The sequence below is a fragment of the Crocodylus porosus genome, unplaced genomic scaffold (assembly GCF_001723895.1).
Source record: "Crocodylus porosus isolate Cpor-Errol unplaced genomic scaffold, CroPor_comp1, whole genome shotgun sequence".
Lineage (NCBI taxonomy): Eukaryota > Metazoa > Chordata > Crocodylia > Crocodylidae > Crocodylus > Crocodylus porosus.
The window spans coordinates 178,788,326-178,800,357 of NW_017728906.1; the positions used below are offsets into that span (position 1 = coordinate 178,788,326).

The 12,032-nt window shown below is 39.6% G+C and overlaps 1 protein-coding gene across 1 annotated transcript; it reads left to right on the plus strand.

Annotated features, from left to right (window-relative positions):
* Nucleotides 1-730: 730 nt before the first annotated feature.
* LOC109306731 (collagenase 3-like) lies at nt 731-10,423 on the plus strand. The gene is made up of 10 exons (XM_019530267.1): nt 731-861; nt 954-1,195; nt 2,039-2,187; nt 2,288-2,413; nt 4,714-4,875; nt 5,463-5,580; nt 6,388-6,521; nt 6,994-7,153; nt 8,147-8,250; nt 9,184-10,423. Exons 1-10 carry the CDS (start codon nt 739-741, stop codon nt 9,282-9,284), a joined length of 1,419 nt encoding a protein of 472 aa, XP_019385812.1. The 5' UTR covers nt 731-738; the 3' UTR covers nt 9,285-10,423.
* Nucleotides 10,424-12,032: the final 1,609 nt, after the last annotated feature.

The window sequence follows — 12,032 nt, forward strand, 5'->3', positions numbered from 1 at the left end:
CAAAAAGCAGTGGCATGAATATGTGCTGTTGCTTTTTGTACCACAGGAAATGCATGTCCCTGACCGTGTACGCCTGTCTGGACATGCCAAAATGATCTATCCATACTCTACAGTCACTTTTAAAAATATGTAAATAATTCTGATATGTACTAAAACATACCTCTTTAATGATCCCTGCACCAAAACTTATGCTAAAATTTAAGAGCTTTAGTTATGAAATATTAACAATATAATCTATTCTACTTTGTTATTGGTTTTATATACCAGGGTGATAAGTTTCCTAAACAACTTGTCCAACTGATTTGTCATTATTAAAGTGATACTATTTTATTGCTTAAAAATAAATGTGTTCCTGCAGTTTGTCATGTATTGTTGCTTTTTGAAAAACAATAAGAGGAAAGTAGTTATGGTATCAAAGGAAAAAAAATGTAGGTTAAATTATTGTCAAGTAATGAAAAACGTGTTGTGGTAATTTCACACAATACTTCCCGTACTATTTGCAAATATGCTGAGAGCATGTTTATATAAAGATATAGTTTCTAAGCCCTTGTTAGGACCACAGATGCCCTAACCATGACTTCTTGAGGGAAAGAAAAAAAATAGTCATGTAAGCATGTTTATTTTGCAGTGGCAAGGAAGTTCTGACTTGTCCCTAAGACATGACTCACTGGTTCAGGGCTATAAAAGCAAAGATATTTACACACTAAGAATCAGAGTTTCAGAACTCAAGAATCCAGCATGATGAGACCAAGCCTTCCAACTGCTCTCCTGTTCTTCTTGGGCCTGTCATATTGCTTGGCACTGCCTGTACCCTATGATGATAGCAATGAATTCACAGAGCAAGACCTCAAGTTTGCAGAGGTATGGTATATAATTTTTGCATGTTAGAGCATGCTGTATGATTGTTGCTGTGCTTTGGGAACTGGATATATGATTTTATTTTTTTCCTCTAGCGTTATTTACGGACCCACTATGCCCTCCACCGTAACCCTGCTGGCTTAATGAGGAAGAGTGCCAATTCAGTGGCAGCCAAACTTCGAGAACTGCAGTCATTTTTTGGGCTGAAGGTGACTGGTGAACTAAATGAAGAAACCTACGAACTGATGCAACAGCCAAGATGTGGGGTCCCAGATGTGGGGGAATATAATTTTTTCCCTAGAAAACTCAAATGGTCAAAAAATAATTTGACATACAGGTAAAATCATAACATTTCACATCTGCTTCCTGTATTCAATTTAGTCTACTACCTACCTGTTTAACAGTCATTATATAATAGACCGATAAGCTCAACAACAAGAAAAAGTCCAGGCTTTGTAAAAATCTCATGGTGCAGTTTTAAAATTATGGTCTTGATCTAAAGTTCATGGAAGCAAATGCAGATCTCTCCATTGGGCTTCTCTACATGGGGGAGTTAGCATGCTGTCAGTTAAGGTATAAACTTACAATGCACTAGTTCTCTGATCTAGTGTCACCAGACACTCTTACTCTACATTCAGGTTGCCTTTGTGTGGTGTAGTGCAATACACTGAAAGCGTATTAAGCTATGGTACACTTGCATACTTTTAGGACAAAGAATGCACACAAAGAATTTAAATAGAGTAGCTAGGACACTGTACATCTCGCCTAATTTCCCCTACACTAACTTTCCTACATAGACAGCCCCAGTGACTAAGGCTTTTGATCAGCTCCTGTATAAATATATGCAGTTATCACACCATAAGAAAATGGCTGCCATTAAAAAGTCACGCCAGATGCCAAAGATGAGAGAGAGAAGAGTATTTCTGCCTATACTTGAATATGAATGTAATGTAGTATCTATGATGCCTTAGTGAAGTAGCTATTGACAAATCAAGATTTAGTAATGATAACCACTGTATCTCTTAAAAGACTTCTCTATCTTGTGTTACCTCTCTACCATGGTGGGGAAGAGTGTATTAAGAATAGCTTCTGAGAAGTGACTCTTTCCTAGTCAAAAGTAATTTCAGTTGCCTGGATCCGCCAAGAATTTAACTGCAGATATTTTATTTCCTTGTTATAGAATTATGAATTACACACAAGATCTAACCCGTGCTGAAGTGGACAGAGCTTTCAAAAAGGCATTCAAAGTATGGTCTGATGTGACACCACTTAACTTTACTAGAATTCGTAGTGGCACTGCTGATATCATGATCTCCTTTGGAACTAAAGGTATATGTGAAAGATTACTTTTTAACATTATAATTATCACTTCATCTTTCAAATAAGAAGAAATTTAAATGCTGTTGCTATTCTAAATGTCACTTTGTAGAACATGGTGACTTTTATCCCTTTGATGGACCTTCGGGACTACTGGCTCATGCTTTTCCTCCTGGACCAAACTATGGAGGAGATGCCCATTTTGATGATGATGAAACCTGGTCAACTGACTCCAGAGGTAATATGTTCTAAAGGTCATCATAAATACTTGTCAAGAATAATATTCATTATTAATTTCGTACCTATTTACAATGTTTACAAAATCCTTGGCTGGATAATTATCCTCATCTGGTTTGTAAACAATTTACTTTGGGTATTCTCTGTTAAATAATCATTCTAAGAGTTGTGTGGTTAGTTATTTTGCCACCTGTTAGAACCAAGTAAAATACAACTATATGGCATGAGATTTTAAACAAAAAATGACAGTGATTAACTTTTTGGAGGGATGTTGTTTTAGCAGGGTAGCTAAGACATCTTACTGTAGCTCTGGATGTATGAATTCAAGGCCTACTCTGAATTTATGGCAAAGACTACCTTCAGATTATCTAGTTGTAAAAAATGAGTACCTGGTTATTCAGGCTGACCACATCACGTCCTTGTAGGCTGTTAGCTAAGAAGCTAGTGTATCTTTATCATGCTAGCACTATGGGCCTTTAGGTTTGGGTTCATATTGTGTAATTTTTGGATTCTCAAACTTTTTCAGGACTGTCAGGGCACCTATACACAAGCAGTGAGGCTTCTCCAACATGCTGTAATTACAGCGTGTTTGATCAGACTTGATTAATCTCCATTCCCAAAGCACTGTATAAAAACCCTCACTGGTCTGCATGGTCAGGAATAATGGATAACATAAACCACAAAACCCAGAGAAACAAGGCTGTTTTTTTTCTTAGTGTTCAGGTATCTCACTATTTTTTATTGAAGTTTGAGGATTCTGTTGTCTGATCTGAGTCACAGTGGGTGTGTCTACATGATATCTTTTCCTGGGCAGTAAATGAGTCTACTGTGCAGTTAGCTACTAACTGCGGCGTACATACTGCATAGTAGTGCATACGTAGACACTAACCAGGAGCAAATTTGCTCCCAGTCAGACCCACTACTAGGGGACCACAGAGGTTGGGGAACTCCCCTGGTCCTGGTGCTGTTCAACTCCCAGGCCCCCTCAGAAGCCAGGAGCCAAGCAGCTACTGGATGCTTTCTGTCACCCCTGCTCCTCCCCACCCCCGCCCCTCCGGCTGAGGTCCTGGCTCTCTACAGGAGCTGGGAGCCAAGCAGCACTGGGACTGGGGAGCACTCTGCTTCCCCATGCAGCCAGGGGCTGGCCAGGAGCTGTCCTGCTTCTGGGACTCCCAGCCAGCTCCAAGCTGGGTGTGGATTTCCCTGAACAGCCTGGATCTAGCTGGGAGGTGCCCCAGGATTGGGCCAACTCCTGACAGTTCTGGGCTGCTCAGGGAAACTCCCACCCAACCCAGAGCTGGCTGGGTGTTGCCCCAGAAGTGGAACAGCTCTGAGCCAGCCCCTGGCTTTGCAGGGAAGCCCCACTGGGCAAAGGACTTGTCCTCATGTGCCCCCAGTGGGTGCACCATAATATGCTATTAGCGCAGAGCAATAAACTCCAATATGCACCAGTTTATTTCTCCCAGGCTCTGCATACAGAGGGTGAGGACTTTACTCCTTTATGTCAGAGTTAATTAGTTTACTGAGGCCTAATATCACTGCACATGTAGACCATGATGCTTTACTGCACAGCAAATTAGTCTACTCTGCAGTGAAGTGCACATGTAGATGCACGCAGTGTAACGCTCTCAGTGACACTAGTGGGAGTTGTATATACTCAGCTCTTCTGAAGTTCAGACCACTTTTATTTAGATTGAAAATATCTGGCATTGTCTACATGAGGAACCATTTATAAAAGATGCAGCTAGTACCGTTGTTCAAGCTGCTGATACTACTATACAGCATGGTATTTTCTACACCAGCTGATAACAGATTGAATTGATGTAGTACAGAAAACAGGGTCAGGATTAGTGAGCTATGTGTACTAACACTGGAATCCTGACAAAATTTACCTTGATTTTAGTAGGGCCAGATGTCACACTATAGCTTTCAACATCCTTAAACTAGGATGCAACTGGGAACATTTTCAAATAAAATTTAGAGTTAAATAAAAACTTGTGGAGCTGAAACCATTGGACTCATATTCAGTCTCCCATTATCTTGAATAAAGAAGTTGTCTTGCACTTTGCATTTCAGTTTCCCTATCTCTAAGATGGAGAAAATGATCCATTCCATTTCACAATGCCTTGTAAGAGCTCATTAATGACTGTGCATTCACTTTGAGAAGGCAGGGGTCTATATAATTATTGTAGAGCATTACTGCAAAAGAGAGATAATGGAAGGAAATCAAACTATAAAACAATAAGATACATGTGTATATTAGTTTAACCAGTACAGTAATTTTGCTTTTCTTTCTCACAGGATACAACTTGTTCCTTGTTGCTGCCCATGAATTTGGTCACTCTTTGGGGCTTGAACACTCCAGAGATCCTGGAGCTCTTATGTTCCCTATTTACACATACATTGGAAAAACTGGCTTTGTACTTCCTGATGATGATGTGCAAGGGATCCAGGCTCTCTATGGTATATCTTCCCTTTGCCATTCAGTCCCTATATCCTAGTATATATACATTACACTGCATGGCTGTGTTCCTGCTGCTGATAGGATGGCTCTGGTGGAGTAAGATAATTCCTATATCTTTGGGTCATCAGTGTCACAAGAGACCCAGATTTAGCCATGAGGTGAAAAATGCAACAAAAATTATTCTAGAGCACGAGTAGTTATTGTCTGCTGGCTGCCTGTTGTAATGGAAATTTGGCCTTCTGTGGGAAGGATGGGTAGAGACTAAGAAGAGGAAACAGGACTGTCTTTACAGGACTTTGGAAGGAAGCAACCTTCTGTCCACTAACACTTGGTATCCATATATGATACCTATTTAGCTTTATTCACAACTATTTTTGCAATGTAGCTAGCCCTCAAAGGCCATGGATGTGACCAGTTAAAGGGAAAAAGAAAAGAAAATGAATATCACTAGTCCAGACAATCTCTCCATAAAGGCTGTCTTCATCATGGTACTGAGAAACTTTTTAGTGTCCCATACAGTATGTGGTTATCTTCCACACACTGGGAAAAAAAGCTGTTAAGCCTATGTCATAATTTGTGGTTCCAGGTCCAGGAGACAAAGATCCCAACCCCAAACATCCCAAAACTCCAGAGAAATGTGATGCAAACTTAACACTTGATGCAATAACAGAACTTCGCGGAGAGCTGCTAATCTTCAAGGACAGGTGAGAAAGCAAGTGATAGATTAAAGGGCTTTGCATAGAACATATGCTGTGTGCTCTTTCAATGTATAGGGGCAAGCCCTTTGATTAGTATAGATGAATAGAACACCTGGCTAGATAACCTTTACATAAAATATAAGTAAAAGAAAAAGCACAACATATTTCTTTTATAATTTGAATATCTTTGGCCATGAAATGATAATTGATTACATTTTCCATTGGCTAATTTTCTACATTAAATGTTAAGCTGTGTAAGGCTTTCTTAAATACAAGTAAGTCAGATTGCAAACTCAACAAAAAAGGCTGCAAGGGGCTCACTGAATATCATATTTAAACAGCCTCTGTAACATACTGTCCTGTCACTCTGTGACAATCAAGAGTTACTGCCTGAGAAACCCATAGAATCATGTATGTGTAAAACTGTTATGAATGGCAACTTAGATCAGATATACTTGCCATTTGACATCACTGCACTAGATTTACTCCAAAATTAAGAAATGAATTAACTTTCTGAACAAAAACTGCCCATCACACAGCTCTTTACCTGATGCATTACCACATGGTTTTTACTTTCCTTTTTTTTTTGAGACAGAAAGTTGAGCTAAAAGAAATCAAGGTACACGTTTTTCCTCTTCTAGGAAAATCATCACATTATGACTGAGAAAAACGATCTATACCATGGTGGCTAGAAGTGAAGGATGTGGTCTAACATATGTCCCTTGTGGCAAACACTAAGAAAGAAAAGTTAATATTGATAGAGCCCTTGGATGAAGAAAATCATCAAAAGTATATTTTCTGTTTCTGATTTAGGTTCTTCTGGCGTCTACATCCCCAGATGGTTGAACCAGAACTGGTGTTAACCAAATCATTTTGGCCGGAACTTCCCAACAAGTTTGATGCTGCTTATGAAAACCCCATCAAAGATCGTGTGTTCATGTTTAAGGGTGAGTGTTTTGTAACTGGCAGAGAAGTGAAAGTATCTTAATCACTCCCACTGTTTACAGTTCATAGATTTCATAGATTTCATAGACACAAGGGCTGGAAGGGACTTTGCAAGATCATTTGGTCCAGCCCCCTGCCCAAAGGGCAGGAAGTCAGCTGGGGTCAGATTATATCTCAACCATCCTTACTCAGACAGAATTCCCCTTGGTTTCAGCTCATGAAAACCTACAGGATTTTACATGTATAGAGAGTATAGAATTTAGCCCAGAGAATGATATCTGCACCTAGCATAATAGATTCTGTGGCAATGTGCTATCTAACATCAGCTGAAAACCTGTCCCTGAGACCCTAAGTAGTCATACAGAAAACAAAAATAATGTCATCATGTCTCATAGGCTCTACTCCTTTAATATCTTGCTGTTGAAGGTATGCTGTTGTAAAATACTAATATGTGTTTGGTGTAACTATTTACAGGCAGGAAAGTCTGGGCAATGAATGGCTATGACATAGTTGCAGATTATCCAAAAAAAATTTATGAATTGGGATTCCCAAAAGAGATGAAAACAATAGATGCAGCTGTCCACATTAAAGACACTGGCAAGACTCTCTTTTTTACTGGAGACAAGTACTGGAGGTAAGTTTGTGATATAATGATTCTAATTTTCAATCCAATCTTATGTAAAAGAGCCCATAGATTTTTGATGTACTATGTCTAAGTGACTTTTTGTCATCCATTCTTCAAAGTGTCAGAGGAATCAGCTGCTTAGAATATACTTCAAGGATCTTATAAAGATGTTTATAAAGTTTCATAAACATACTGAGCTAAGTGGTGACTATAACCACACCCCTGAGGAAAGAGCACTAAGTGCATCACACCAGGAGCTGTTGTTACAGTCACATGTTACAGTGACCATAGGACCTTGAGATCCTTTCAAAGGTGCTATGGGGTGCCACACAATGGCAGCCCTGTTAGGTGTGCAAACTTGATTCACAGGATAAACCTAGATATTTCAAATAGAAATCCATAGTTGTGGTCTTTCTAAGTCCTTTGCAACAGAAAAAACGGCTCCATTATTTTTTTCTGTAGGCACAGAAGACTGACAAGTAAGAGCTGGCATTTTCCATGGAGTGCCTTGTGTCTATCTAAGGAAGTCTCAAGTCTAGAAAAGTTGGGAGCCACTGCTCTAGATGTAACTCCTTCCCTGCTCCCTCCCTCCTTAGTGTATGTGGCACAAAGTAGTAAAGCTGTTGTTGCCCTGTGCCAGCAGCAAATTCAACCCAATCTGTGCTGCCTAGTAAATTTGACTTAGAGACAATGCTTTACCTGCTGCTTGTCCAGGACAGACATACAATTCCTGCTGTTAAACTATGTACCCAGATTATGAGCTACAAGCTATCCCATATAGTCTTTAGTTTATTACCTGGTTGGGAATAATTACCTCCCTTGACCTTGTTAGCAGTTGAGGTTGTGTTTCTGGCATATCTTGGAAATGAGATTCACTGTTGCTTTTAATACAGATATCTGAATGACTTCTAGCTACTCAAAAGGTGATAGGACTGTGTCAGATTGCAAAACACCAAGCTCTCCAAGTTTTCTGAATTTGCATTTCTTTCATCTTTAATATAGCTATGATGAAGAGAACCAGGTTATGGATGAAGGATACCCCAGGCTGATAGAGGAAGAATTTGCAGGAATTGGCACCAGAGTGGATGCAGTTTACCAGAGAAATGGTAGCTATTATCATTTTCTTAGTTTTCATTATTACTGTAAGAGTGAAGTGAAATTCAGGATTTTTGTTCAGTAAAAATTTGCAACAATTTGAATTTGTCCTTTGACCAAAACTGGATCAAAAATAAAAAATTCACATTAAATTACATTTCCAAAAATGACCTTATGGAGAGAATAGATTTCAAAATATTTTATTTGGGCCTTACCAAAGTACTTTATTATTTTGACAAGATTAAAATAATTCATTTTGAATAATAACATCACATGGTATTAACTCAGTACAGTTGAAAAAATGCACTTCAATCTTATAGTAACAAAATGTTTTAGTAATTTATTGAAATTGTAGACTAAATTCATGTCTTCCTTTAAGCAGACAAGACTCTTGGGGTAGAGGCCTTATTTTTTATTAAACTAACTAAATAGTTGCAATTTTTTTTCTTTGCAAGCTTTTGGGCCCAAATACCCTTCTTTAGGCAAAGGAGAATTCAAAGATTGTAAAATTTCTCCCAGGCAGAAAAGAAAAGTATCCCAGTTTTGTGGAATCCATGTTTCCTGATGAAAGAGTGTTCCTCTGATATATATTCAACCAGCTCTAATTACCACATATTATTTCCCGGTGTGTGAATAAGCACACGTTTATTTTTTTTCCCTTTTCTAAAAGAGCACTTCATATTGTACAGTACTTTAAACATTCAAAACAATGAGGAAGCTTGTCAGGATTTATCATATCTGGTTTACAGAGAAGAAAGGAACATGAGCTGCTTTCTCTAAGGCCACAGAGTAGGCAATTGGCAGAATCAAAAACAGAAATCAGGACCTTATGACTCTCACACAATATTTTCAAGTCTTAAGTATAATAACTGAATAATAATATGAATGAAATCCTATAAACCTCTGACTGCAATTCATCTCAACAATATCTTTTTCTTCAACAGGCTATCTCTACTTTTTCAGTGGACCGCTGCAGTTTGAATACAGCATCTGGAGCAAAAGAATTGTCCGGATCCTGCACACTAACTCCATTTTCTGGTGCTAATCACACTTTATATTTAGTGACCATGTTGTAGGCTGTGGAACAGCTTGTAGAACATGAAAATAATACTGTGGGCATAGGGTTTTATAAGAGGAAAGCATGGTTCTGTGAACAAGCTCTGGTTATGTGCCATCAAATATATAATGTATATATGGAACTTTATAACTTTATATCAGTCTGGAACTGAGTTAATTTAATAGGAAGAGAGAAAAGAAAATAGCCATCATTTCAAGGGGCATTAGAACATTTAATGTCAGTGTAGAAATAGATTTGGGGTCCCTTGGTAAGATGCTAAATGAATCCTCTGTGATCACAAGCACCACAGCTCTGAATAATATAAGGGTCCTTAGTATCTTAACAGAGGCTCTCAGTGCCTCTCAAAGAGCAACCTACCAGCCTCAGGAGTCCCTATTTAAATAACTAGGAACTTATTCTGTGGTCCACACCTTGTGTACCTTCCAGTACACATTTCTTATGTGTAAAGAATTGGTCAGGGCTGCAGGACTGAATCCTAATGGAGAGCTACTGGAGTTAAGATACTGGAGTTATAGACTGTAAATATATATTCCTACTTGAATGTCCCCTTGGGAGTGGATGGCCATGTCATCTTCACAGAAAGCAGAAGAGGGAGAAATGGCAAAGGAGATGCAAGGAATAAAAGGTTTTTGGAAAAACCAGCAGTCTGAATGATACTGTAGAAACCAAGAACAGAGGACAAAACTAAGCACTATGAGACATTTAGGAAAGGTCACTGCACTCTTGTACTAATATAGCATCATGAAGAACACCCTGGGCTTTATCTTTCACAGGTGTTTCTTCAGGTAGATCTATGGATTTTCACTGAAATTGCAGCTATTTAAAACAACTAAGAGTTCAACTCTCCATTCCAAAATATGTTAAAGTTACATGACTTTTTGACTACTGAGTCAATGTTTCCACCCATTCTGTATTTATTTTAGTTATTTCAGTGCCATATACGTTAACTGTTTTTTTGCAATCAACATAAATGATACAAGACTGTGATTATTTCTCAACTTCAAATGTATTAAATAAATGGAATGAATAAAAGTAAATTGTGAATCTTCTTCAATAAAAATACCTAGGACTTCATGCCTAAAAAGACACAAGAGAACTACAGAGTATTAACAAAAACAAATTAGGAAGCATGAAATTGATTTTAATAATTATGTTATTTTTATCACATTTTTAAAGGAAAAATCATGTTTTCATTCATTTTTTCATTCATTCACATTTTATTAAAATATTTTGCTTTGTTGAACAAAAAGCAGTCAGACCCCAAAACAGAAGAATGGGCATCATGGGTAAATGTATTACCCATGGAGCAGAATATCAGAAAGGATTATTAAATTACCCAGACATTATGTACTTTCTTTTTTTTTTGCTTGAATCATAAATAATTGACAATTCAGTAGCATAAGTAGGGGATGAGGTGATTGGGGTACCAACTCTGGGCGTCTACTTGGGCAAGGGGCACAAAAATAGAAACTACTGGGTTAGTGCTGCTGCCAGTAGCAGTGACCCAGCTACTGCTGCTGTGCTGTGCACCATTGCCATCCAGGGTGCAGAACTGCCCAGCTAAGGCAATTAATTTCAAGGAACCAAAAATTAAGAATCTCCCTTCTTGAAAGCACTCCCTTGAATAAAGCTCGTACTGTAACAATTTTTCCCAACACTACCAAGCGAAATGCGGGAATTTGTCATTTCTCAGGGTTTTCAAGTCAATATCACATGACTGTCTGGAAGAAATACTTCAGTCAAACTAAATTATTCAAATTAATATAGGGGTAACTAAGTGAAAAGCTGCAGCCCATCTTATATAGAATATCAGACTTGATGCTTGATGATCTAAAGATCTCTTCTGGCCTTAATATCTGTGGATCTTGGAAGATTAGCTGCTTTTTCCAAACACACCAGTAGCAGCGTTGTTTAAGTTAAATATGAGAAACAGCGCTGGTAAAAAATACAAAGTAGAACATTAAGGCTAAGTACAGATATTCAAAAAGGCTGAGGGAGAATTGATTCAATGTATTCGGGATTCACTAAGCTGTGTAGATTGGATTAGGAGAGAACAGAACACATGCTTCTCCTTTGGTAGGGACCGGGGGAAGCAAATGTCTGCATTGGCTAGGGCCAGCAGCTGCGGGATGATCCTGCACACCTCCCAGTGTGCCAGACATTGCTGGGGGTGGCCCAGCCTAGCTAAGCTGGGGCCATCCTTGACTGGCTGTGGGGCACACCCCCACAAACCCTTACTGTCACCCGGATGCCACCTCCATTGAGACCAAGGCTTCCAGAATGGGCCCCGGCACCCTTAGAAGCTGGGCCAGCAGTGGCATAGGAGAAACCAGAGTTGGGGGGTAGAGGCTAGGAGGGGACTGAGGCTTCAACTCTGTCAGACCGCAGCCCCCTTTGTCCAGCTTCAGCTCCCCGCTGGAGCTGGCAGGGGGGTGCAAGGGGAGCCAAGATGGATGCTTTCCTCATGGTCCACATAGCCTTGGCTCAGCCAGTGGGCAGCCTGGAGTTGGCAGGGGGCCTGGGGGAAGCCAAGGCTGATGTTTCCCTCAGGGCCCATGCTTGCCCAGCTGGGTCAGCGGGCAGCCTGGAGCTGGCAGGGATAGCCAACAGAGACCCTGAGGGAAGCATCTGTGTTGGCTCCTTACCACCCCCCTCCTCCCCTGCACCAGGCTGCATGCTGCCCGGAGCTGGGAGCCATGCAGACAACTCTGTGCC

What these genes read in the sequence shown, in the direction of transcription:
- LOC109306731 (XM_019530267.1), top strand. Translation starts at nt 739, where the DNA reads ATGATGAGACCAAGCCTTCCAACTGCTCTCCTGTTCTTCTTGGGCCTG. An exon ending in TCGTGTGTTCATGTTTAAGG is followed by an intron (nt 6,522 to 6,993) that starts GTGAGTGTTTTG and finishes AACTATTTACAG; the next exon opens with GCAGGAAAGTCTGGGCAATG. An exon ending in TGCAGTTTACCAGAGAAATG is followed by an intron (nt 8,251 to 9,183) that starts GTAGCTATTATC and finishes TTTCTTCAACAG; the next exon opens with GCTATCTCTACTTTTTCAGT.